Raw genomic sequence first — 27173 nt, forward strand, 5'->3', positions numbered from 1 at the left:
TATCTACCTTAACATAGAATGTACACATGATTTGGGCTAACACTTTAGGTGAAGTTGGTTGTTGTGGCAGAATGCATTTGGCTATAGGCTATACCATATGATCCAAGGGAATCTAGTGGTTGGAATTTGATCACTGTTTTATGAATATCAGAAAGTTTGTATCTTGTTCAAAAAAACCTTTAAATCTTCCAAACAAGCATTTTGTTGTTAAGGTAACTTTATTTATTTATAGAATATTGAAATGGAGTCAGAAGCATCACAGAGGCAATTTACCTGTTATTAAACATCTTAGAAGTAGGTTAATTTCATTTGATAATTATTTTAAAAAAATCTTAGTTCCAGAGAAAAATGTTTTCAAAAATTCTTATAATTTGTATATCACCCATACATTCCTTTCTGTTCCTCCCCTCCCCTCCCCTCCCCTCCCCTCTCCTCCCCTCCCCTCTCCTCCCCTTCCCTCCTCTTCCCTCCCCTCCCCTCTCCTCCCCTTCCCTCCTCTTCCCTCCCCTCCCCTCCCCTCCCCTCTTTGTTTCTTCTCCCATTCTTCTCCTCCTCTTCTTCTTCCTTTTTGAGACAGTTTTTATTTTGTAGCTCAAGATGGCTTGGAATTCAGTTTGTAGCTCAAGCTGGCCTCAAACTCCTGTAAGTCCTCTTACCTTAGTGCTGTAACGCTGAGGGCCCATACACTGTTAAATATTATCTCTGACTGTCTCTGTTTGTAGGGCCAAGCACTGTTACTAGTCCAAGTTAAAGTTTGAGAGTTCAATATTGATCCAAATTCTTTGCAATATTACTTCAAACCAAGCAGTTTCATGAAATTAATTTACCAAATGTGTACAGATTGATGTCCATTCTTCTTATTCACCATCTTACCTGGCTAATTATAAACATTCTGATTCTCATCTCTGCCTATGTTCTAGTATGATTAATTTACATACATGTTTATAATTTTTAGATGTAACTTTTGAATAATATCTCTTATATGGATTGAAAATAAAATAGACAAAACTATGAACTGTAGGCAAAATTTTAAATAATGTATGCTTCATACTTAAATGGAACTAAGCCTGTGGCATGATAGATAGGAAAAATAAAGAAAACAGCTTTATATATTTTATATTCTTAGCCACCAAAGAATATGGGTATCTATAATGGTGTTAATTCTTCTATCTTATGTTGTTTGGATGTTGTCCTTTAAAATTAAATATTCCCTAAGGACTGGGTATATGGCTGCCTATATCTGCTTTTTACTAACATGAATTAAATTTATACATATATTAAACATTTAATAATATTTAATATGTTTTAGGATCTGGGGTTTAGGAGAAGTTGATAATATACTTTGCTGATAGGGAGGTGGTAATTTTAGACAGAAAGACCTAAAGTAACAAACATATTATGAGGTGGAATTGTGGTGGTTTTCGTTGTTGTTTTTATTGTTTTTGCTCATAGATCAGAAGCTAAAGAATGATGTGTGTTGGTTCATATGTAGGTAAATCTCGAGGTGGCAGCAAGGTTACAGTGTCCTAGCATTTGGCTTTTACAGGAGGGTTGTCAACTTTTGTTAAGCAGTAAAGTGTGATAGTTGCATTGACATGGATTCAGAAGTGAATCACATGGAAGGCAACAAAAAAGCGACATGTGTAGATGTGCCTGTAGACTTTGGTTGGGGAAGACACACAGTATGCAGGGCGCAAGATCATGCACAGACGCATGGCCAGGCAAGCGTTTAGTTCTCCTTACAGTGGACTCTTCAACACTTGTGAGGACTGAGAGCCAATGGCTGTTGGATAAAGAATGGATATCTCTATGTCTAGAAAAGGAATGGGCTCTTGAGAAGGAAACAGTCAAGGTGGAAGCTTGGAGAAGTTTCATGCTAGGAGAACTGCAACAGAAGATAGACAAGCAGGAAGTCCAGGGAGAACTCCTACCCAAGGGTGATGTTTGAACAGAGAAATAGCTGTGATACGTGAAACCACTAACCAGTGAGAGCGAGTCAAGTGGAGGAGGGAAGAAAGGAGGTGGAGAAGACTTGGAGGTTGCTGTGTAAGAGAAGGAATCATTCAATGCTTTCCCAAAGATTGCTAGGCAGTGGAGGGCCTGTACAACCCTGGGATTTGTAGTATGTATTTGATTCCAATCACGTATGCTTACATGGATGGATACATGGATGTACATGTGCATATTTTGTGTCCTTAAGTAATCTGAGTCCTGCTGTAGTAAACAATGATTTATACACCTGAGCTTTTGGGATGGCAACTATTTTTTTTTTTTTTTTTTTTTTTATCAATATTCTCAGGTTGCTGAGATGACTAATGTTGTTTCTGCTCCTGGAAACATGTGGTTTAGTGGCTCCAATATGTAAGGAAATAAACATGCAGGACAGGGATTGCTATGTAGAGGCAATGCAGAAATGGTGCTATTAGTGTGTAAGTGACTGGAAATGGATGTCTCATGTTCTCTGGTGCTCCGGGTGGTGTGTGGTAGCCGATGAAAGCGGTACGGACTGAAGAGGTGGTGACCACATGTGCTCTGTGTTCAAGTCAAGGAGGCCCAAAACTTTGTGAATGCTTTGTTAAGACTCTGGATAGTGGATAGAGAACTGGACAGAACTGGACAGAACTGGTCTTACTTTGACAGAGCTTTGCCATAGAACTTGACAACTTTTACAAACAACCTTCTTGAACACTGTGTTTAGTTCAACTTCTGAAGTCCTTGTCACAAGTTGCAGTTTGCTGTATAGTATTTCCTAAATATAAATAATATAAATACCTTTGCTTAAGTAGCTTTTGTTTTCCTAAACAGTATTACGAATACTAATGTCAGTCTTAAAGGTTAAATTTCACTAGATATTCATGCTTTTAGCATAGGTAGGTGTCTTCATATCTTGTATTCTGATTTCCAAAATTATAAATCTGCCATTTGCAATCAGCTTCTTTAAAAAAGGAGACTAATTGCTATGTGTCTGTAGTAGTTTGAAATGTATGATTTAGAAGCCTTACTTTCTTCATTGATAGCATTCAAAAGGAAAACAAGCTAGAAACATACATGCTTTTATTTTTGTAACAAGTTAATTTTTTTGAGATCCTTTTTTTTTTTTTTTTTTTTTTTTTTTTTTTTTTTTTTTTTTTTTGTCTTGATTGAAAGAGAAAGTGAGCTGTTAAGAAGCAAAACTGCCCTGTTCTAAAGAGTGGTCTCCTGAGTTAAGAGAAGGCAGCTGTCTCAGCCCCTAAGCTCTAGCATAGTGTGGGGCTGAGCCCCTGAAGTGCATCAGACTGCCCAAATCAAATTGCTCACTTAATAATTAATGTTCCTGCAATGGAATCGCTTTCTCCCTGGAGGTTGGCTTTCAGATTTACCAGACATCTGACAACACTGCACTCCTTATTCTCGACACAAGACCTCAGCTTCTGCTTTAAAAACGTCTGAATAAAGGATGCTTTTGTTCATACCTCGCCTGCCTGTGATATAGTGATAATGTGTCTGATGGCTGAATGGAATAGTTTTACAGTATGAGTGCTGCTTTCAGCAGAGGGGCAGGACTTGGGCTTTAGGAGGAAGTGAATTGGATAGGTCAGGAGAATGTACCATTTGTAAACACCCCTTTCCTTTTTTATTCACGTGTCAGGACAGCAACAGCAGGCTGCTGAGTGTTCACCCCTGCACAGAACCAGAGGGAAAGCAGCTTGGACTTCAGCTGTAGTTTTTAAACATTGCTTTTGATTACCCGGTAGTGATTGTCAAGTCCTTGGACTTGCAATAGTCGCTGTTTGGAAACTAACATGGTTTAGTCCACTAACTGCATGTTGGGTAAATTCAAAACCCACATGCTCGTCCTCTTGCAGTGGAATAAGTCACATCTGATGGACATTTTCTGTGCTTATAGCATAGTAATGAACGTCTGACAGGCGCGACCTTTCATAAGACAACCCACACTATTGGCTTTCTGCCCAGAATATTGCTGCAACACTATCTGTGATTGGTTATCTCTCTATCATGCATTGCTTCACAAGGGGAAACGGCCCCCTTTTTAATAAATCTACGATGGCTGGCTGCTATATGCCTCACTGTAAGTATTTTGTGTGTGTGTGTGTGTGTGTGTGTGAGAGAGAGAGAGAGAGAGAGAGAGAGAGAGAGAGAGAGAGAGAGAGAGAATATGAGGCTGACTTTGAGTTGCTTAGTCTGGTATCACATGGCAAGGTTGTGCTGCTATAGGACATCAGTGAATGCTACTTAGTAAATCTTAACCTATCTCTTTTCTCTACAGGTTGGTACTAAGAAGTGCCTTTCCTGACGTCTCTGCTGCTTGGAACCGCTTCTAGAGCAGCCTCTGCTTTTGCCTTGCTTGCTGCCAGCTAGACTGTGACGACAGCACATCCGCCCTCCACCTTAGCCCAGACACCCCATTCCTACTTCTAATCAGGAGAAAAGCTCTGAGTATCTGCCACTGCCCTAGGCTGCTTTAGTTTAGAAGAAAAGTTTGCTGAAAAAGTAAGATACCTTCTGCCAGGAAATCAAGGAGGAAAAAAAAATCATTTTCTCGATTTTGCTCTAAACTGCTGCATCTGTCTATGCCAAACTAATCAATACCGATTGCACCACCAAACTCCATCGCAAATCAGCTGTGAGGAGATTCCCTGTCAGACAACTTTGCTGAAAGCAGCTTGGAAATTCGGTGTCAAAGGGTCTGCCACGTTTTCATGCTTGCATTTTGGGCTCCAAATTGGCACTGGGAAGGGGTTACTGAGCACAAGGCTGGTTCCAGGCCCTCCTTTAAACTCCCATCTACTTACAATCCTGGTATTTCTCTAAAAACCAAAACCTCTTTGAATTAACAGTTTCATGCTGTGAATTTGTAGCGGAGGTCTTTCCCTTGATATTGAAGTCACACTTTTCCATGTGCCGTTAAAGCGGGGACTGGGGAAGCAGCCTTTCGGACATTTTCACAGTCATCTCACACTTCTGAGTTTTATCAGTTCCTGTTTTGTTTAGTTTTTTGTCTTTTGTTTCGGTTGCTGATTTTTTTCTTTTTTCCTTTTCTTTTTTTTTTCCCTTTTTCTTTTTCTTTTTTTTTCTTTTTTTTTTTTTTTTTTTTTTTGAGAGGGGTTGGGTTTGTTGGTTTCATTGAACATTTAACTACCTGTAAAATATAAACATGGCTGTTAGTGTCACACCAATTCGGGACACAAAATGGCTAACACTGGAAGTGTGTAGAGAGTTTCAAAGGGGGACTTGCTCACGACCAGACACGGAATGTAAATTTGCACATCCTTCGAAAAGCTGCCAAGTTGAAAATGGACGAGTAATCGCCTGCTTTGATTCACTGAAAGTGAGTAAATGTTACCTCCTTTTAAGGATATGAAATAATTGATTAAGGGGTATGGGTACATCGAACTCTGGATTTGTGATTATGGGCTGCTTTGTTAACACTTTAGTTACTCAGCATGTTCTGGTTCATGAAGTTTGGCTGGAGCACTCAACGAGATCTCATAGAATCAAGTTCAGCCAAACTTTGTTATAAATAACTTTGTCAGACTTTTAACTCCAAACTCCATTTTTTTTTTTTTTTTTCCTTGCTTTTCTTTTTTTTTTTTTCTCCCTAAAGCAGAAACTGTTACCTGTTCATGTAGTTGTGACTTAGTAATAGCAAGTCAGTCTTTGTTCAGCAGTGGTAAATGTTTATGTTCAGACTTTCATATATAATAAGGCCAAGATTGAATGAATATATGTTATATTCCTTTGTTGGTGAACTTTGTCAAGCTATTATAAATGAATGGCAAATTCTATGCCAGCTGATATAGGTAACATTTTTACTCTTTTAAAGATTTTCTTTTTTTATGAGATGATTTTAAAGGCTAAAGCCATGTCTTTTGGGAAAACATGACTAGAAGTGAGAGGTTTTTTTTTTTTTTTTTTTTTTTTCAGTTGCCCTAGTATCTTATCCAAAGCACATGCTATATTGAATTTAGACTTTGTAAATAGGCACAAACTCCGATGTCCTGTTGTTCATTGGGCTTTTCATATTGAGGTAATACAGATGTTTTCTGTGAGATTCTTGCCAGTTGTTACTTACAGTGTTCTCCGTCAGATATGTTAAAAGTTAGCCTTGCTTGCATGATAAGAGGAAACGATTTATTTATGTTAGAATTTTTGACATTCCAAAAAAAGTCATTGGATTTGTAAGCCATGTATCAAGTTTGAAATGGATCTTGTAAAGATAGCACAGATGTCTTTGTTTTGATACAAGGTCAAGGCTAGAAATGTGTTCTGGGGTGCCTTCAACCTACTTGATTTAATCAGATTAAATTTTGAAAACTAAATGGCTGTAGTTAATTTTTTGACTCTTCCAAGATGGGTCACCATCATATGGAATTCTGTGAAGAAGTTTCAGAGGTCCATCATGTCTGTTTAAAAATAAACCATACAGTAATACAAGTTTGTTCTTCTGTCACATCAGGGTGAGTTAGAAGTTGATCAGTTCAGTGGTTTGCTTTTAGTTCACTTTGTGATTCTCACACTGATAAAGTTTTTGCCAAATGTTTAAGATTCAGTCTTCAGAATAGGATATGAAGACATGTCTGTTAGTAATCACAGACCTCTGTTAAGATGGCAGACTATATAGGCAGAGTCCTAGTCGAGATGAATAAGGAGAAGGTAGAAATTACTACTTTCCCTCAGGTTGGCCTTGAAATACATTTATAAAAGAACATTGCTGATAACTTTGTGAACATCAGTTCTGAATTAATGCGCACCAATTCAGGTGTAATGAGAGACAGGGATCCATAGCACGAGGAGCAGAGGACTAATTGCTTTTGTCGGCAAACAGCTGTGTCCATAAGTAACTCCTTTTTGACCCAATTCCTAGTAAATCCAGTTTTTAATCCTATAGATAATTGGTGGTAAACGCCTAGCTGGAAAATGAAGGACATTAAATTTGGCGGTGACATTGAATGGTTTTACAGAAGATCTGCCTGCACAGAGTTTGGAAACATTGTGAAACATTAGTATTCAGTTGCTGTTTTTCCAACTCCAAATATTTTTTTAGTTACCGTTCACTTGTGGTCAGAGAACAGTTCCCCTTTGAGTAAAGCAATAGTCCTGCTTACAGACACCCTGTGTCCCTAATGAGATTCAATCCACACATCAAGGACTTTAAAACAAACAAACAAAGAAGACCACAACAGGAAAAATAACCCAACAACAACAAATAAATTATGTTGAGTTTTAAAAATTATTTGTGAAATGAATATACTATACCATCTAATCACAGCAAACTTCATCCATTTTTTTTTTCTAAGAAAAGCTGAAGTTTTTAAGCTTTAAAGTTTATCAAATCATTGTTTTAGTAAGGGGAAATTCAACACTAACTTGTTTGTGCTAGAGCTTCGTATGTCATACCCAGACAATACCTCCTTAGACGTTAGTGATGTAACTGTTAAGAGTCAGTGAACAGAGTTTGGACGTGCAGTTAAGTATTTGCTGGGATTCTGCCTTTTAGGTAGTCCTGTGTGTTCAGTTCTGTGGCTAAAATAGATCCAGCACACATCTTAAATCACTTAAAAGATCTGCATGACTCATGCTTAAAGTTCTGAAGTTTGGAAGCCTTCTGAGGCCTGCCAGCTAGCAACCAACAGATCATCTCCATTGTTTCAGTAAACGGAAGGAATTTACAAAACTTATAATATCCTGACTTCTTCAGTGAAATGTGCTTTCTGCATTACTTTTCATTTCTGTTCCAGCCCCTTTTGAGTTCTTGAGCCATGAGATGGAAGTAGCTTGTGTAATATACTATTTTTAGAAAGTTAGGAAAGCAAACCAAATACTCTCAGAGAGGACCCTGTGAAATGGCTGTACCCTTCAGCCATGCTGTTTCAGGCTTTGGCTGTGCTCCCAGGTGACTTAGGTTTATAGCTGACTTCTGGTGAGAAGAGGAGAATTGCCCCTCCCTCCCTTCCTTTCCCCCTTTCTCTTTCTCTCTCTCTCTCTCTCTCTCTCTCTCTCTCTCTCTCTCTCTCTCTCTCTCTCTCTCTCCCCCTCTCTCTCTCTTTCTCAGACGTGTGCGCGCACACACACATACATACACACACACAGAGGGAGAGAAAAAAACAAGTTGAGCAGAAGAAAACTTTATGTAGAAGAAATCAGTAACATTACTGTAATTTTAAATTAAAAGATTGGATAAGACAGTCCAAGTTCATAATAAATGTGCTGCAAAAATGGACTGTGATAAGTAGGAATATATGTGTATGTTAGGTTTTTCCAAATGCAAATGATAAAACATAAAATGAGGAATAGGTCAAGTGTATAAATTAAATCACATTTAAGCACTATATTAACTAAATTTTTATCTTATTTATTTAAATTCATAGTAGTCTAAGAGTAAATTCTAGCAATGGCCTCAAGTACTTATAACTTACAGGTCTGGGAGCAGTGGGCACTCCAGATACTCAGAACAATTGATAAAGTTTATTATTCTGTTCTGAAGAGGATTTTTTTCTCTTACATTTTTTGAGTGGTACTCTAAAAGAGGGGGAAGGGAGATTAAAAGAGAAGACTCCAGCATTGCAAACTGCCAATAGAATGATGCCATGTTTCAGAACTGGCGTTTTCCATAATGTAATGTAGTGCCATTCTGTCATGATCTCTTCTTCACAGTCCCAAGTTTATGGGAACAGAGGAGATGGGATGTATTTTCCTGTGACACTGAATGTATTACAGTGTCACAAAATAACTGTTCACTGTATCATCAGTAGAAATAAGCCTCTGGTGTTAACATCTGGATTACATGGCCCAACTCACTTGATGAGGTACCCCCAAAGTGATGGCAGTTAATTTCAGAATACCTTCCATGATTGCCACAGTCTGTTTCCCCAGAGAAATGGTTAGTATCATTGTTGTTCTTGCAAAGACACTATCATGGTCTTTTCATCATGTGTTTAAAGCAGTTTTAACTGGTAATCCTGGGAAATGAAACTCATGAGATGGGCAAGTCATGGATAAAATCTTTTTAGTGTTCCCTCCCACAGGAACTTTTGATGATCTGTCTGTTGCCTTTTCCTGCTGCTGTCACACATATAATGCTACAACAGTTTTGAAGGATTTTTCACCTCCTGTATTCTGAAACTTGTGCACACATGTACTGAGTGTGTCCTTTAGCAACAGGTTGGCACAGCAGAGTATTCTTCAGATAAGAACTAACTTAAGACACAGCTTGTAGAGCAGCCTGCATGGTTTGCATGTTCCTGTTGTATCCAGTAAGCAGAAAGTTCACAACTCTGAGAAGTTGTTTCTGTGCCTGTGAGGCGAAATCATCAGTTCTGACAGCAGAATTTTCTTGACAGAATGCTCAGTAGTTATAGCTCAGGAGCAGTGCTATAATAACTCTAGACATGTGCTGCGCATGTCCTCAAATTCTTAAATATGTCCTTTTATTAATGTTTCTTTCACTTTTAGATTATAATGCATTATATTGTTTTTCCCTCCGTTTTCTCCCTCCAAACCTTCCCATATAACCCTTCTTTCATTCTTTTAAGTCCATGGCCTTGGTTTTCATTACTTGTTACATGCATATGTGGATATGCCTGTATATGTGAGCATGTACACACACACACACACACACACATACACACACACACTCTTACATATTTTTCCCTTAAATACATAAGTGTCACCTGCTCAGTCTGTATAGTGTAATTTGTATGTATGTTTTAAGGACTGGATTTTGGTATTGAATAACCAGTTGGTGTGTTCTTTCTCAGGGAAGACGATATCTTCCACTCTGAGTGTTCCTCTGTTGCCTGTGGTTTTTTTATGTAAGGCCTGGCATTTCCCCTTTGCTATGTCCACTTTGGCATGGTGATTGTTGTTGCCCTTTGTCAGCTCCTATTTAAGGTGTCATATTGATTACTAACATTACTAGTGGACACAATCTCACAGCAAACTCCCTGATCTGGCTCTTAACAATCTTTCTAACCTCTCTTCTTTAGTGTTCCCTGAGCCTCAGGTGAGGGCTGCTTTGTAGATGCATCCATTTCAACTGGGTTCCACAACTCTGCTTTTTTTTGTTTTTGTTTGGTTGGTTGTGGTTTAAAAAGACAATCTTTTAAGTGTATCAATGTTTTTAAACTGTCAGGCAAACAAAATTCAAGACATAAAGCTTGTTAAGGTATAGATTCTTGCTGTTTTGCAGTCCTTTGTAAGATTCTAATATATTTCTCCTTTTTATTCATTTAGTCTTGCTACACTGTGTTAGCATGGTCAACTAAAAAACTATCTAAACCCAAGGCAGCCTGGAGTGTAAACAGGTTCAAAGTTTACCTGTGAGTTGGACATCTAAAACTACTGAAATTCTAATTCTGGTCCATAGTCTCATAGCAATTCTGTGTATGGGGCTGTAAGTCTCTGTGATGTGTAGGGTAAATGTCCTGCTGAACATGGTTCATACAAGCTTCACAATCCAGAATGCTTCTCCGCCCGCAAGGACACCTAGGGCCTTAGGTTGAGATACTTATCCTGTTCTCCTTGCTAAGGATAAATGGAGGGTTGGAGCTTGTCAGCGTTGCCAGTCCATTTCCTTTCATGCTGAGCAATGTCTCTGCTTCCCTCCAGACCTAGACAAAGCCTTTTATTTTCTTTAAAGAGGTTCTAATGAGGAAATTAACCCCATCCCAACCCTTTAAACTTTAGCAGACACACATTCTATGCTCTTAGATAAGGGAATAACTTTCCGTGTTATTCCTTAGGTCAGAATTCTCAGAGTCAGTAGAAATGGGTAACTAAATAGATGACCTTTGACTGTTCTGCTGATAGAGATTAGTGTGTAGAAACTCGAGTAAAAGTGACTGGAAAGGCTGGGTTGAGAATACTTCGTTTATAGTGCATTGTATGTTAGAGCAGTAATTCCTTGTGGGTTGCACTGAAGCAGTGACACTAAACAGTATTAACTCTAGGAATCTTGTAACTTAACACTCACCTACAGTATGTTAACCAACTAAAGAGTTTTTCTTGTAAACTTATCACCAAATACATATCTACTTATCTACTCCTCTGGCATTAATAGCTGTCGAATATTTTAAATTTTGATTTATGCTTGATTCGTTAGAATAAAAGCTTTTTTAGTACCTAGGTCTGTGCTTTGAAAATTTAGTGAGAGTTTCCACTGTAGAGCCCATTCTATGATATACTTTACTGGCAGACTGACCTCAGGGTATCTTTGGGCCTGCTTCTTGTCACACATACTTTTCTTTCATCCTGGTGACTGCCAACACAATGTCATCTCCCCTTCCACCTCACCTGACAACTGACCTGAGTCCTGACTTAGGGACTAGTTAAGCGACCTGTACAATTCTGAAACTGTTGGCTGTGATCTTTATGATCCCCAGACATGTACAGGGCCAAAATGATTTTGTATGGCAGCAGATTTTGCTGCTCCTCTAATTTTTATTTGTACTTCCCTCACAAATATATTTATCACTTCTTTAGTTTAGAATAAAATGAGCAAACAATTACTAAATCGCTCTGTGTTGTTCATTGTTTTCATTTTATGCTGAGATTACCCTATGCCACAACTCTGATAATAGTATCATATTTGACAGATAGGCATGGTGAAGTACAGAGGGACCAGGTGCTGCTCAACCGGCCCAGCTAGTGAGCTGTGGACCTGATACCCGGCCCGGCTAGTGAGCTGTGGACCTGATGCCCGGCCCAGCTAGTGAGCTGTGGACCTGACGCCCGGCCCAGCTAGTGAGTGAGCTGTGGACCTGACGCCCGGCCCAGCTAGTGAGCTGTGGACCTGACGCCCGGCCCAGCTAGTGAGCTGTGGACCTGACGCCCGGCCCAGCTAGTGAGCTGTGGACCTGACGCCCGGCCCAGCTAGTGAGCTGTGGACCTGACGCCCGGCCCAGCTAGTGAGCTGTGGACCTGATACCCGGCCCAGCTAGTGAGCTGTGGACCTGACGCCCGGCCCAGCTAGTGAGCTGTGGACCTGACGCCCGGCCCAGCTAGTGAGCTGTGGACCTGACGCCCGGCCCAGCTAGTGAGCTGTGGACCTGACGCCCGGCCCGGCTAGTGAGCTGTGGACCTGACGCCTGGCCCGGCTAGTGAGCTGTGGACCTGACGCCCGGCCCTGCTAGTGAGCTGTGGACCTGACGCCTGGCAGTCTGATTTCAATATCTGTACTCAATCACATCATACCAAACTCTGCTTTTTAATTTACATATCCATGTGCTTAGCAATCAACCAAGAGGTCATATACCAGTGCTACAGCATATGTAAATGATGTTTCAAGTTAAATTGGAGGCATAGGGCCAATAATAGTAAATTCATATAATTGTGTTATATTTTGAGTTAACAGGTAGATCAAGAAGGGAATCACATAGCTGCCTCAGTGTCTAGAAAGAATTACTGAAGAGACAGCTCTGTGCTTAAGAACACTGGCTGCCCTTCCAGAGAACCCAGGTAGTTTTGAGGTCCCATACAGTGTTTTATAACTATTTGTAACTTCAGTTCCAGAGGATTCTGTGCCTTCTTCTAAACTCTGATTACCAGCCATGCATGTGGTACTTACACATGCATATAGGCAAAATACTCATGCATAAAAAATAAAATCAATATGGGAGAAAAAAATGGCCCAGTGTCTTCATTGTTTAGAACCAACTCAGTTAAAGCATCAGGCCCACTCTGAGAAGCTAAAGCAACTATAGGGTTTTTGAGCTGTGCTTTAAAATCTGGCTACGAATTAGACCAGGAAGACTCAACAAACACACTGTGAGCTCCATTCACATTTTAAGTATGGTTGATATCACAGACTTTAACTGCTATCATCAGAGTGTTTCAAAAAGAAACGGGTTTGGGTTTTGAAAGTTAAGCTGGGAGTAGTGTTGGGGAATGGCCTAGATTCTTGGGACACTCTGCAAGCCAGGTTTGGGTTGTGCTTGTTTCTTGCAGAGGTCCTCAAGAGCAGAGTTGACAGCAGTGTACACATCTTGTAGGCATTACCTCCAAAGCAGAAAGGATTCAGTGTCAAAATGTCTTCTAAGTGGCCTCCTGTGCTGGTCTGGATGAACTGTAGAATTCATCAGCTCTTTCTCTCTGTCTTCTGGTAGCTTCATGAGGTGCTTTCAGGGCTAATCAAGGGAGTACTGGTGAAATACATGGCGGAAATACTGAGAGTATCAAGCTCAAAATTTTGTTTTGTTTTTCTTTCCTGCCATTTTATAACAGTAATAGTTAGGGGGTCCAATGTGAAGAATAAAGCTATTTAAGAGCTGAGAAGATTTAAGGACTTAATAATTTAAAGAGGATAGCAAGGCAGATGTGAAAAGTGCTGTCCTCATGGTGCTGACTGTTTTTAGGGAGATCCGTGTTTGGAGGGTTTGGGGTAGAGATGAGGAGGGAAACTTTCCACAGTAATGGGAGGGTCAGTGTGAGAACAACTGGAAGAAGGGGGAGAGAAATGTCTTTAGTGGTTTAGCTTTATTTTCCCCCACAACTACTGACTCTAAAGCCACAAGTGGGAACAGAACCAGCGAGTACCAAAAAGAAAGAAAGTCCCAGGCTTAGGCCAATGTCTTGGATGACCGTGTTTAGAGGGAAGCCCCATTCAACCCGAGGTCTCAGGTTTGGGGCTAGAAGAATGCTGCAGTAGTCTAAGTGTTTCTCCTGATGCATATGTTGTATTTTGTGTCAGTATGAGTGTGAGACTTGACTATCAGGTCCCCAAACCTTGTTGCTTCAAAGGCCATAGAACTCCAGGATGCTTTTAGAGTTATCTCTCTGCCTCCAATACAGACTTAGAGTTGCCGGTATCTCGGTCCAGGCTACTCGTACTTGAGGCAGGAAGCATCTGCAGTTAATAGTTGACAGTAAATTACACAAAATAAAACATGGAAAGTTTAAGTTAGCAAAGCTGGGAATTTTTCCATCACTTTCAATTTCTCTACAGATACGGACATAATTAGTGTTTAGGATCGCTTGTGATGGAAAAATTACATCTGTAATCCATTCTTGCCATGTTACTGCATTCAGAGAATAATTTGCTTTCAGAAATCATTGCTCATCTAATATTCTAAAATTGTTCTTAGACTGAAAACAAGTTTGGTAGCACGTCCTTATCAAGTAAGCTGTTACATCCATCAGTTTCAGCCTAGAAAGAGGTATTGGAGAAAAGCAGCCAAATTCCTCTTTGCTAGATGATGACGTTTCTTAAAAGATTATTCTCCTTAAGGGGACGCAACCCAAAAGAAAGATGAAGAAAGAAGAACCACGAAGAAAGAAATGCTTGAAAAATTAATTTTTAAATGAAGAATCCTGTTAAGAAAGATTTGTGTTCTGAATGCAATATCCCCACATTATCTCCCGTTTCTCCATGGGTGTGAGATGACTAATGAAATCTAAGTCTAGCTTGGAGAAGACTATCATCATCGTCTTATTTATTGGACTTCTTTCGCTGAAGAACTTTTATTACTAGACATTGCTTCCCATGAATTTTAGCAGAGTCAAAAAAGGAAAGGAAATGTCCTTGAAAGAACTCAAATATGTTTACAAGCATCAGTCAAAATAAATAAGCAAATCTCTAAATACCAGCGAATCTCAAAACTATAACAAGCAAAATTCTCTAAACAACTGTTAGCTTAGTCTCGGAGAAGGGATAAATCATTATTCATATTTAAGAAAGTCATTTATATTGCAAATAGTTTTACAGTGGGGTCTATTTAAATAGCTTCTGTAATACTTGAAATCTTGACTGAAGAGCAGCTTGATAATAGACTATTGGAATACAAAGGCTTCAATAGGCAGAGCAATAAGTGCAGAGTGGTTTTAGTGTCTTTATTAGCAGCTACTGTTTTCTATCATTCCTGCCTAGGATGAAGAATGATAAAGAAGAGATTTCTCAGGAGAAATATTTATTTTAAGAACGAGAGGGTTCGGGGGTGGATTCCGTGGGTCGCAGCACTAGCTGTACAAGTGTGAAGACCGGAATCTAAATCCCAAACTGGGGGACAGAGAAAAGCAGATCCTAGAAGCCAGCTGGCAGCCAAATTAGGTGAAAAGGCAAGCCGGTGGTTCAGTGAGCACTGTAACCGCTACCTGAAGCCTCAAGGTAGAGTTTAGCACCTCTGTCCACCTGCATAGTCACCAGGAATACCCTCAGGTATGTTCTGCTTACGTACCCTACGGGTAGCAGCAGACGTTGTGCTTTTGACTGCTCACTTCCTGTACTAGATATTTGTGAAATCTTGATGGAAGGGTAAAACACAAACTTTGGACTCTGGTTGTTGATAGACAAGTGGCTATTATAAGATCATAAAATAATAAAAATTTAATTTTACTCTGAATTTGTTCTGAAACACCGGAAACAGTCTGTGTAGGAGAAGCTGAATAATCAGCGTGTTTTTATTAGAATGGTCACTCCTGACTTTAATATGGCAGGAAAGTTAGCTAACTTCATCCTCACAGTCTGTCATTCTGTGACATAGACTTGAGTCACATTGACTTTTGGCCAACACATTTAGAAATTGTTAAGTTTCCTCTGCTGATTTGTTTATCATCTACCTATTATATAGAGTGAGAAGGTTCAGAGCAGTTAAGTTACTTCTCCAAGCTCACATAGTGAGTGGCAACTTCCTGGGGCTTAACACAGCCAATCTGCCTTCAGAGATTACACTTTTAGCCCATCTGCTGTGAAATTTGTTTATAAACTATTAATACTAAGAAACATTATAGCATGATCTTGTTCATATATCCTGCATTTTAATTATCAAAAGTTTTTCTATGATTGGGCAAGTATTTCGTCAGTTATAGCAGTTATCTGAATTTAAGATGAGGGTACTCTAAAAAACAAACTCTTTCACATGTTTTCTTAACAATACCATCTCTGAATAATTTTCATATTCAAAATTTGAAACATGCCCTTTGTAGCTAGCAGTCTTATAGAGTATAGACTCTGGTCATGTGACATCTGCATAGTTTCACACCTTGCAGAGGACAAAGGAGGAAGAAAATCAGAAAACAGTTGGTTCCAGAAAAATGAAGAACAGCCACACCGGAGTCCCAGCCTGGCAGTGATATGAAAGACATTCAATAAGAAGGCCTCTCAGTTAATCACTGTCTTCTATCTTTTGGTTAAAATGGACTATCTCTTATTATTCACTGATATGTAAGTCCATGTAACTGTTGATATCATTCTGTATGAGACTACAAGTTCATCTTATTCTATAGTTTTTTTTTTTTTGGAATTGTAATATTGGAAGCAAAATATGTACTTCAAAACTTTTGTTAAATCTTCCATGTATATAGCATGACGTTAGAATTTAGATGAAACAACTGAAATCTTTGATTTTTGAAACATCTTAACTGTCATTGTTATATTTATGTATTTATGACTCTAATAGGATATTTCAGAAATTATCTAAGGACTAAAATTTTTATTCTTTGTGTATGTTCAATATTTACTCACTAATACTAATAATGTCAAAGTAGTTTTTTGTAATAAAAATAATTTTATTAAATATTTAAAACAGTATGTATGTATATATATTTCCTTAATATTTTTGTACCACAGTTAAATGTAATAAAAATGACTGTAAATAAAGGAATTGATTCCATTTTTATACAAGATGTGGCAGAAAAAGTATGTTGTGCTAAAGCCTTTTGGTTTCAGAATATGAAATAAATTCTTATGCTTCTTAGATATTTAATGAGCACTGTGTAATCCTGACCTCTTATTGAGAAGATATTGATCAAACATTAGTGCTCTTGGTGAACAGTATGAGGACACATGAGTCTTCTCAGAGCAGTCCATTTCCACAGTACGAGCCGGTGGGACAAGAGCCCTTGCCCCAGAGGGTCAGCAGCTCATCTCTGTAAGCCAGTTTTCGGCAAATAGCCAATTAGAGATGTTTCTGTATGAAATGGAAAGATGCATACATTTGTGGATTTTGATATGCCAAATTGTCTTTTTCTCTAGAACTCCTTAGATTACAGGGAAAAGTGCAGTGTTCTTTCTCCTTAGATTTCATTTTTCTGGCTTGTCTGTTTCCTTTATTAATTTGCTATAGATTGAGTTTTGCTTGTCTTGTTCCCTTTGATGTTTTCTGAATGTCTAGATCAGACTTCATTCTGTTTTTCTTGGAATAATTTTTTTTCTGAAAACTCTATTATTGCAAATAAATAGTGATGCCAAGAGCACTGAGAAAGTGGTCCACACTTGGATGCTTCTGCTGCCTCTGGAATCCTAGTCAAGTTTGGATCTTCAGAATGATCACACAAAGCCATATGCCAAGCCTAATGTATGTTAGAAACAACGGAAACAACAAAACCCGTTTTCTATGGCACAGATAAGGCCTTGTAAATAGCTCAGATAGTAGATCCAGCCAGGGCTTACATTACAGAAGAGTTTCTGTGTCTTCAGACTCTTTATTGTCTCATGCTATTTTTTCTCATTTATAATATGAATCTGATGCTTCAGAGGATTGAGAGGATTCAATAAAATCTGTGCATTAATAAGAGAATTGAATAAAATCTATTATATAATAATTAAATGTATTGGTATACTATACACAAGAGGCATCATATTGTTCTGGTCTGAGTGTTGGTAGTCAGTCTGAATTATCATTTTCCTTTGTAGGAGGAGCCTTAGAATAAATGTGACTGTTTTATATATTATACTACAGGTAGGTTACTGTGCATAGTTTTATTGTGAAATCTAAAATGTATGCTATGAGATTGGTGTAAATGTTCGCTGTTACACAGTAGCTTATCACCCTTCCTCAACAGAAAACAATCCCCAAACTGAGCATGTGCATGACTTCACACTAATGAGGCAGAATCAGTTCAATACATTTTATCTGTTCCTAAAATCCATTTAATAAATATAGTTATCTATGATTGGAAAATAGTTATAATCATCTGTACTGACTTTAATTCTATTTAATATAAAAGCCTCTTTAGTTCTGTGCTGCTCTACAATTAATAATTAATATTGTACATTCTAAACGCAATATATGAGTTTCATCCTAAAAGACTCATGTTTGTACATGTGTGAGTACAGGTGTCCATAGAGACCATGAATCTCCAGAATTGGAGTTTCAGATGACCATGAGCCTTGCAGTGTAGGTGCCAGATGTGCAGCTTGGATCCTTTTAAACAGTGGGATGGGCTCTCATCCACCAAGTCATCTCCCTAGCCCTGTAATCCACAATTGTTAATGTAAAATATATATTTATTCAACAAAGTCCCTGCACAAAACAGCATCAATTTCAAGTCTTCCTTTTTGTATTTTTATTATCTTCTTCTTTTGTTCTTTTTAATATGTGTATCTCAAACTATAGATTCATTTAGGTCTTCATTAGATTCCAAAGGGTTTTGGATAACATGGAGTATAAACCTTAGATCTGAATACACCTCCTCCTTAATGGTCTAAAGGTAATACCCCAACTCTTCTGATTGCCCCAATCTCATTTTTCCCTTTTGTACTTGTAATTGACAGAAAAGTGATGCTAGGTATTAATATAACCCAAGGAACCCAAAGATATTAACCTAACTCAAAAGGTTTTTTAAATGGATATTTTATTTATTTACAGTACAGATGTCATCCCCTTTCACCATTTCCTCTCCTTAGAACCCCCTATCCTATACCCCATCTTTCTTTATGCTTTTATACCATTTTGATTACGTGCATGTAATAAGGTCAGTTCTAGGTTGAGGGTCTAGCAGTACAATCTATGCAAATAGTCAAGAAACAAGCAAGACAATAAGCACAAATAGTCAAAGAAAAAGCAAGGCATTAAACCCAGTTACATGAACACTCCTGTGATCACTGTTTTTAAAGGCTTATCAGGATGACCAAAGTATCTGAGCCTACTTCCCTGTCCTAGCCCAAGGTCATTTTCATGTCTGAAGCCTACTTCCTTGTTCTAGCCTAAAATTTAGATTCCTGTCTGAAATTATTTGTTTGTTCTGGCCTAATGTTTAGATTTATGCCTGAGATTACTTCTTTGTTGTAGCCTACGATTTAGACTCTTACCTGAAATTACTTCTTTCCAACTCAAAAGTTTAAGGTGTGACTTGGGGAAGAGAATAATAATTTTTTTTTGTCAGCAAGGGGCAGCATTATATGTAAAAGTTACAATGACATCCTAAGTATGAGGTATACACTGCCTTCTTGGTAAGACTATTATTGGTGATTGCCTGTGTTGGAGTGTTGTGTATTGGTTTTGTGTGTAGCAATGAGTTAGCTTCATTATTTGATGTTATATGTGCGCAATGGATTCGCTTGTAGACTTTTAATTGAATATGCTATTTTGAGTGTTTAGCATGTTGAGAGACTATTATTAGGAAAAAAGCAAAGAAGTACCTCTGAGGACAGGAAAAATATAATTTATTTTCAACTCTATGGAGTTGTCTAAAGTAGCAGAATCAGACCTGTCAGGAAGTCTGTAATCATTTTGTAGTTAGTTAGCAGATGCATAAGATTTGAAATATCACTTCCCTGTTTCTTAGTTTTTTTTTTTTTCTTGAGAAAAATCTCACTTGTCTTTCACAAAGGTTTCATGTTAAAACTGCATTATAGGATCTATAACAGGAAGGAGACTGACATGTCCAAGTGTGTTGATGTTTGGGGTGTAGTAGAAACAGAAAACTAACCTAAGGATTAAGTTGGGGATCAGATGAGATATTTTATTTCCTTACTGCATTGTTTCCTGTTTCATAATTTGTATTAAATAAAACAAGTAGAGCTAATATTTACTTATTTTCTTTGACATTAGTAATCTGATTTTCTATACTTTTTTTTTTGTTTTGTTTTGTATGTGTCTATCTGCTTGTGTGTGAGCAGGTACACGTGCACATTGTGCAAACCCACACACACGGAGGCCAGTTTTATATCTGGTGTATCACTCAGTTGTTCTCCTATTTATTTACTGAAGGATAGACTGTCACTGAACCTAGCACTTTCCGATTTGGTTTCCACATCTAGCCTACATGTCCCACATTTCTCATCTATGCCTCCTGTGTGCACCTGAAATATAGACTTCACTGGGCCATCTCCATAACTCCCCAACTTTAGGTAATTTATCTCTTTTTATATATGAAGCATGAATGCCACTTAGAATGCCACTATGGTCACTCTTGTCTGCTAATGAGTGTTACTTTTTATTCTAACAACTCACTTGGCTCCAATTCATGGAAAAAATTTTTCATCCCTTCAGCTCCAAGGTATGAGGCAAGCCAGTGTTAAAGAAACATTTTCAGAAGCCAAGTTTCTCTAGATAACATCAGTAGTAAATGTGCATATGGTTATGCTTACACTCCCTCTCTTGTTTGCTCTCTGAATAAAGGCATGCATTGTTAATCCTAAGTGACATTATGGTCCCAGTTTTCTTTGATGTTGAACTGAAGCAGAACACTTGCTTAATAGTAACGCGTACCAGGGCATTCTGACCCACAGCCTTTTGCTGCTCCTAACTTGTTTGACAACTGTATACATTTTGAAAAGTGACCTAATTTTTTAAATGACTATTAAATACTGGCCCCAGTCGCCCTTAAAGGAATTTTAACATTAGAATTGTGATAGTGTTTCTTAAAGGTAGAGAGAAACTGAGGGATGTCTTGGGCTAAACAACTTCCAGATGCCTTGGAGAGTCACCTTCCAAGGAAGTCATTTTTATAACAAGTTGAAAAAATATTTCTCTTAGTAACTGTTTTAGATAAAAGCAGATTAGCGTTGGGGTAAAAAGACAAGTCTGAAAGTACATGCACTTTGAGCTCAATTTTAACAGTAAAATGTATTTATCTTGAAAACATTCCCAAAAGAATCCTGCTTAATGCATTTAAAATTGATGAATAGGTCATGAAACCCAGCAGGTAATCCTGTAATACCATTCATTACCAGTTTTAGTTGGGTCGTCACATTGGAACTATGGAGATTTTATTTCATGAAGTGTGTGTTGCATTCTAGTAACATAAATAAAACCACATCAGCATAAGCAGAAAGATAAAGTGCTTTAGCTGTATAATGTTATTGTAAATTTCTTCCACTGTCTGGTTCAATACTGTATTTGAATTAAAATAGGTCTTGATTGATGGAACGTCATTTGCTTATGTGTTTACAGATCTTATTCTCAGTAATTTGAAAGATGCATTGTCCAGCAGAGGCTATTCACCTACACTAGTGCTTTGTGTGAGCTTGATGGATTTAGACCCCAGGTTGATCATTACTGCTTAGGTCTGTAAGAGGAAAAGCTGCAGTCTCAATTCTAAGCTGTGACCTGTTATTAAGCCAATTTGAGGAATAGCAATAAATCAATACAGACTCATAGAAAATGCACAGATTACAACGAGCTGTCAAATTATAAAAGCTTGTTAGCTTTTTGTAATTATTGTGTTTTTCAGTATCGGGTTATATAGCCTACTTTATTTTTACTTTACTAAAGAAGAGATGGGTAACATTTTGGAGTAACCTAGAAGGAAAAGTAGATTCCACTGAAACCCTTATTTGAGCAATTAATAGAAACAAGTCATTGAGTAGTCAGAAGTTCAAATAATTAAGGTGTCAAAACAAAAACACCTTAAGATTGAAAACCTAGGTGGTAGAGAAGAATCTACCACCTAGGTTTATGTTTTTGGGTTTATGTTTAAGGTTTGCTATTCTTTGCACTTAGAGTATTCATGTGATTTTTAAGGGTTTTGCTTAGTGTCTAGAGATGAGTTTTTCCTTTGCCACTTTCAGCATTAAACTCTAGCAAACCACAGACTGCTGCCAGCATAATTAGAAGAGGCTTAAGGAATGAGGCCATGTGCCACACCTACTTTATATATTAGCATAGCAAGGAGTGGAAAAGGACAGGCTTAATTATGTTCATAAAGTTGTCAAGGTCACCAAGACCTCGAAACACACATACTTGCCAAGTCAAATAAAAACCCTGATGATGCTGTCTTCATTTTATGATAAGAGCATCATCAACACTTACAGCTGAAAGTCACTCTTCGGTCCAGTCTAGCTGAGAAATTTTAAATACCCTTGTGTGTTGGTAGCATCAAAATTCATACCATATTTTTTTCTTAAACAACAATTTCTCCAAATAAATGTTTGCTTACATATAGATGCATATATATAGATGCATATATCCATCTGTCTATCCATTTAGGTATCTATGTATATATGTATCTATCATTATCTATACATGTGCACATTATAAGTTTTTAATATCAACTTCTGTTATGTAGAATGTTGAATTCTACATGGCCAGTAGATTCTTAAAGAATGCCATTTTGATATTTGTCAAACACTTAGAACTATAACTTACTTGAATCACCTTCAGTGTACTCTTACTCATAAAAGTCCCCACATTGTGACAGCTACCAATTGAGGCTCTTTCATAAAGTGGATATTTCTTTCTTCCACGCTTCATATTATGCACTTTAGAGTAGGCTATATTGTGTTAAATTTTATAGTTAATCTCCCTATTTTTCCTCATAAGCTCTGAAGGCCTTGAAGATTACCAACCTTCCCTTAATAACCTTGGTATATGTGGTTCCTGGAATATCCTTGATATTCATTGACTTGAAAGCAATATTCTTCCTAATCTTGGCCAATAATTTTTAGCTGATCATAAATGATTTTTAAATTCAGTTTTAGGGAAATTGTTGTTCTGTGGTTGTCAATCTCTTCTCTAAGGAACGTTAGCACCTGTTATGGAGGAGGTTTCTCCTATAGCATACGTATGTAGTTCTCTGCAAAGTTTCATGCACCTCTGACTGGTTCTAACAGAAAAGAGGATCCTTTTTATATTGTGAGTGAATTTCTGGATCAATCCCCCTCTTTTGGGTGCATGCTATTGTTTAAGTTATCTTTCACTGACTGGCGCTTGTAGGGTCCTACTACTTTGGCTCTCTGTACACCTTATGTCTCTGTGGAGAAATACATTGCTCATTGTAGTGGCATGATTCATTTATTTGGATAAGAATATTAGCACCCACTCATGAATGTGTTGTTGTAAGAACTGGGGCTTTCATACAGAATGATGTTTTGCCTCTGACAGCTGCACATGGAGAAATGGTCACATTATCATAAGAGTTCATATTCCTATGTTGAGAATATTATGAGCACCTTTAATAGTTTTGTTACATTATGTGAATAACATCTAGAATCCAGACTACAATTATATCACTGTTGCCTGTAATACAGAATAAACAATACTAAAAGGGGGATATGATTCTTTACAGAGATTCACATATCTATGTTACGCATAAAATTCTTCATATTGTAATAATATAAAAAAAGTTTTATCTTTTAAATGTAAACATTTTATAGTTTCAGGGTTTGTTTTTTAATTTAAAGTTGAGGAGAGAATTCAAAGGCATAGAATGTGCTCAGACCCTGCTAAGTGCTTACTTGCATGCTGCATACATCATGAAAGTTTCGAGAGAAAAAACTCTCCAGATGAATATTGGTGCTAGCAATTTTGCACTTAAGCATCTGATTCTGGAGCATCTTCATTTATCCACTTTGAAAAAGGATCATCAAGATGGATTAAAAATTTAGCACTTGAAGCTTATTAAGGGTTAGAGTGGAATAATTATTTATGTAGCTGGGGATACTGCAATCCTCACCAGAATATTGTGATACGTTGGGCACTTCCTGGCTCTTGTCAAGGACCCTCATAGTTTTTAACTCCCTAAGACTATGTCTTGTTGTTCCTCGGTTGTCGGTGCTTCCTGCTTTCTTACTGTGTATATTATTAGAGGAGATAAATCTTACTGAAACCCTATGAACATACAGCGTTATAAGCCATCTCCTTTCTGTGCAGTAGTTGTCATCATCAGAACAGTGAACCCTTGTTCTTTTGTTGCTCAAAGGAGATGAGTGTGGTCAAGGCATTCATACTACATCGATTTGGGCTGTTGCTAATTATGGAGCCATGCTTATTTTTCTCTTCCAGAAAGTTGGAAAATAAAAGGCCCAGGATGCTTCTCATCATCAGGCTGGGAGATAGTTTGTATTGTGACTTTGGTTGTGTCTTGGCAAGGTTAGCATATTAACTCTAACAGAAAATTCAATCAAATCTACTTTTAAATTCTTGAGGATTTTCTTCAGTTTCTTCCTTAGAGACTCTCTTAGGTGCATATCTGTAATTTATTAATTCACATTTTTGAAAATCCAGGTAGTATTGCTACGCTCTAGAAATATTTTAAACATTTTAGTATTATTTTTGAGATATAGTCATATAGCTGTCACCTTCCTCTTCTTTTCTCCAAACCTGCGCATGTACCCCCTCTCTTTGTAAACTCATGGCCTCTTTTTCTTTTATTGTTAATGTTATCTTTGTGTTTAAGTGTGTTCCTAAATACATAAATTTGACCTATGTAGTCTGTATAATGTTACTTGTGTGCATATATATTCAGGTCTGCTGAGAGCAGGAGAAATGATCCACCCCAGGGGAGAAGGTACCAATTCGTTATGTAATACCAAATGGTCAGCCCCAAAACAATATCAACAATTTAAAACTTGAGTGATATTTTTATTGTGTTATTTTACTGTATAAAATTTAGCAAAAAGAGAGATATAGCAAAACTTTCTATTCTCCCACTAACTATCACTGTGAGGTTTTTTTGTTTTCTTTTTTTGTTTGTTTGTTTGTTTTTTCTCAGCCCTGTCTGGAAACTTTTAAAAGCAAAGGACATGCCTTAGTCACCTATAAAATTTCCTACCCGAGGGACTAGCATATGCTAGGGTGCAAAGAGATACCATTTGACTTGTGTTGGATGTAGAGTAGGGTGAATTATGTAACACTATCTAAATAAGGTAACTCTCACCTTCTACCCAAACTTTGCTGCATGCCAAAGATTAAAATAACTAGTTAATCCCATCACAACAGTTAGGTCATAAATTAAATTAAAAATGAAGAAATAATGATTTGGAAGACAATGTCAAAGCTATGAAAACATTCATGAACATCAAATGCCAAAAATATTTTAATTTAACATATTTAAGTAAGTTGGAGTAGCACAATGATAAAACATCATCTATGTATATTCTGTTCTCAGTCTTTACTGTTGGACTGGAAAATACATTGATTAAGCTATTAAGATTGGCTGCATTATTTTATAAACTAGACAGCAATATTGTGGATTGGTTTTTCTCTTTAATCACATTTGGGAGTTTTTCTTCCTAATGCAGAAGACTGAAAACATGACCTTTACCTTGCCATTTATAAGCATTAGGAGTATAAATCAATAATTAAATTGATCCCATAAAAATTTTGTGGTAATACAATTGAGACTTTCAAAAAATGTAGCATGTAACAGTTAATGAAGCTCAGACGCACCTTTTCATATAAATGTAATAAGTGTATCAGTGTAATGAATCACTTTTGTTCTCAGCTTCCAGTCGAACAGTGAATTCTGTTAGATCGGCTGTGGGCTCCTGAAAACCAGATTTAGTAACAAGTCAGCAACAGATTTGCCGTGTGCCAAAAGGGGAACATGCTGGTCTCACTTCACCTTACTAACCACTAGTTGGTTTTCTTTAGTATCATGTTCAGGTAAAGGTGTGTGTGTGTGTGTGTGTGTGTGTGTGTGTGTGTGTGTTCGTGTGTGTATGTAATTTATACAGGTCAGCCTCAAACAAACATTTTATATTCCCTTTGGATGCTGTATCTAGGATAACAATTCTTGCTTCCTGTTTTCTCCTTGTTTGCTAAAATGTTCAAGCCCCATCCTATAAAATGTCTAAAATTATAAATTCAACTAACTGTTTCTATATACTGTTTATATTTTCTTTACTTTTTGCATACTAGAAATTGAATCCAAAGTTGAGTTTACTTTTAATGTCATTACTTTTGGGACATCATCTTTCTTACAAGTCTGTATACTTGTGATTTCATCGTAGCAAAAAGTATAACTTCAGTTATCCCCAATGAGGATCGAGGATACTGAAATCTGTCATTTCTTCTTGATTCTTGGGTCAAGACCAAGGGTTGGTTGCACCCAGTGTTTTTACTTCATTGTTCTTTATGCTCTAGAACCATGATGCTTTTTAAGAATTACAAAGGGGAGATTTTTGATTATGCAATGCCTCCAACATTATTACTTGAAAATTTCTAAACAAGTGCTTTTCTTTAGTTTAATAATTAGGCACTATGCAATGTAATTTGTATTACATTGAGGATATGCATGAATTTTATCCACTTTTAAATAAATTATAATCTTCTAATATAAATTCTAAACAAATTTTTGCATATATTCAAATTACTTTAGGTTATGATGTTTCTTAGTGGGTACTGGACTATCCTGCTAACCCCTGCCTGGACCACAGGCCTGGAGCCTGAAATGAGGTGGCAGAAGCGCTCAGGCCTGGCATCCCAGGCACTCCAGAACCTAGAGCTTAGAGCAGCAGCTTGGAGGAGCAGGCTTGGAGTTTATGCTAGCCAGATGGAGTCTAGGCTTCAGCAAATTATTATAATAAATTTCAAGACTTTTCTTTTGGGAAAAATCTTTGAATTGCTTCTCCTGATCTCTTTTATGATAACATATTTTGGTAACATTACTTTTCCAAGGTATCAGGAGTCCTCTAACGTGTCATTTCTGTTTAGCACAGATGTGTTCCCTTTGGAGTTAACTCCATTTGGGTTTGTTTTCTGTTCAGGATGCAAATGAGAAACATAAGACAAATGCAAAAGACTTCCATATGGAAATCTGCTTTCCTTTATTCTAATATCTGATGTCATATATACTTAAACTTACAGTGTTTTTAGCTGACTTTAATTTCCTTGTCTTTATTATCTAATATCATGACAATCAGAGGATTAGAGGTTGGGTAACTCCCACTGACCCAGAGAAATGACTATTTTGGACCTAACATGTTACAGTAAAGGAAGTCTGATTTAAACTAATAATTTTGAAGAAGTAAAATTAGACTCAAGAATACTGGAAATTCCCCTCAGACTAATGCAAATGTGAAGAGCCCATGAGGCTTCCATGTAGTGATATCCGAGCTTCAGATGGCTTCTAGCTTTAGGAAATAAGGAAGAAATGTGTTTTTTCTTATCTCTTTTAATGCATATTTTGTACATATTAAAGAGAAGTTTGGGGTTCTTAAGATAATTGTTGGATAGTGAACATGTAGTATGCTGTGGAAATCTGGGATTAGCATGTATGATTCTGTTTTGTTTGAA

General features: G+C 37.5%; 1 protein-coding gene across 29 annotated transcripts in view; it reads left to right on the plus strand.

Moving 5' to 3' along the window:
• Positions 1-27173, plus strand: part of Mbnl1 (muscleblind like splicing regulator 1) — a 165136-nt gene that overhangs the window by 46401 nt on the left and 91562 nt on the right. For 19 of the 29 annotated variants that reach the window (XM_076932443.1, XM_076932444.1, XM_076932441.1 and 16 more), the window contains exons 2-3: positions 4268-4491; positions 5104-5329. The exons of 3 other annotated variants lie outside the window; for them this stretch is intronic. In XM_076932443.1, coding sequence (XP_076788558.1) covers positions 5156-5329 — 174 coding nt within the window. In that variant the 5' untranslated portion in view covers positions 4268-4491; positions 5104-5155. Of the gene's footprint in view, positions 1-3824; positions 4070-4267; positions 4492-5101; positions 5330-27173 lie in introns of those variants that run through there. 7 more of the 29 variants (XM_076932461.1, XM_076932465.1, XM_076932458.1 and 4 more) reach the window with 5 other exon arrangements.

This window comes from Arvicanthis niloticus, chromosome 4 (assembly GCF_011762505.2).
Source record: "Arvicanthis niloticus isolate mArvNil1 chromosome 4, mArvNil1.pat.X, whole genome shotgun sequence".
NCBI lineage: Eukaryota > Metazoa > Chordata > Mammalia > Rodentia > Muridae > Arvicanthis > Arvicanthis niloticus.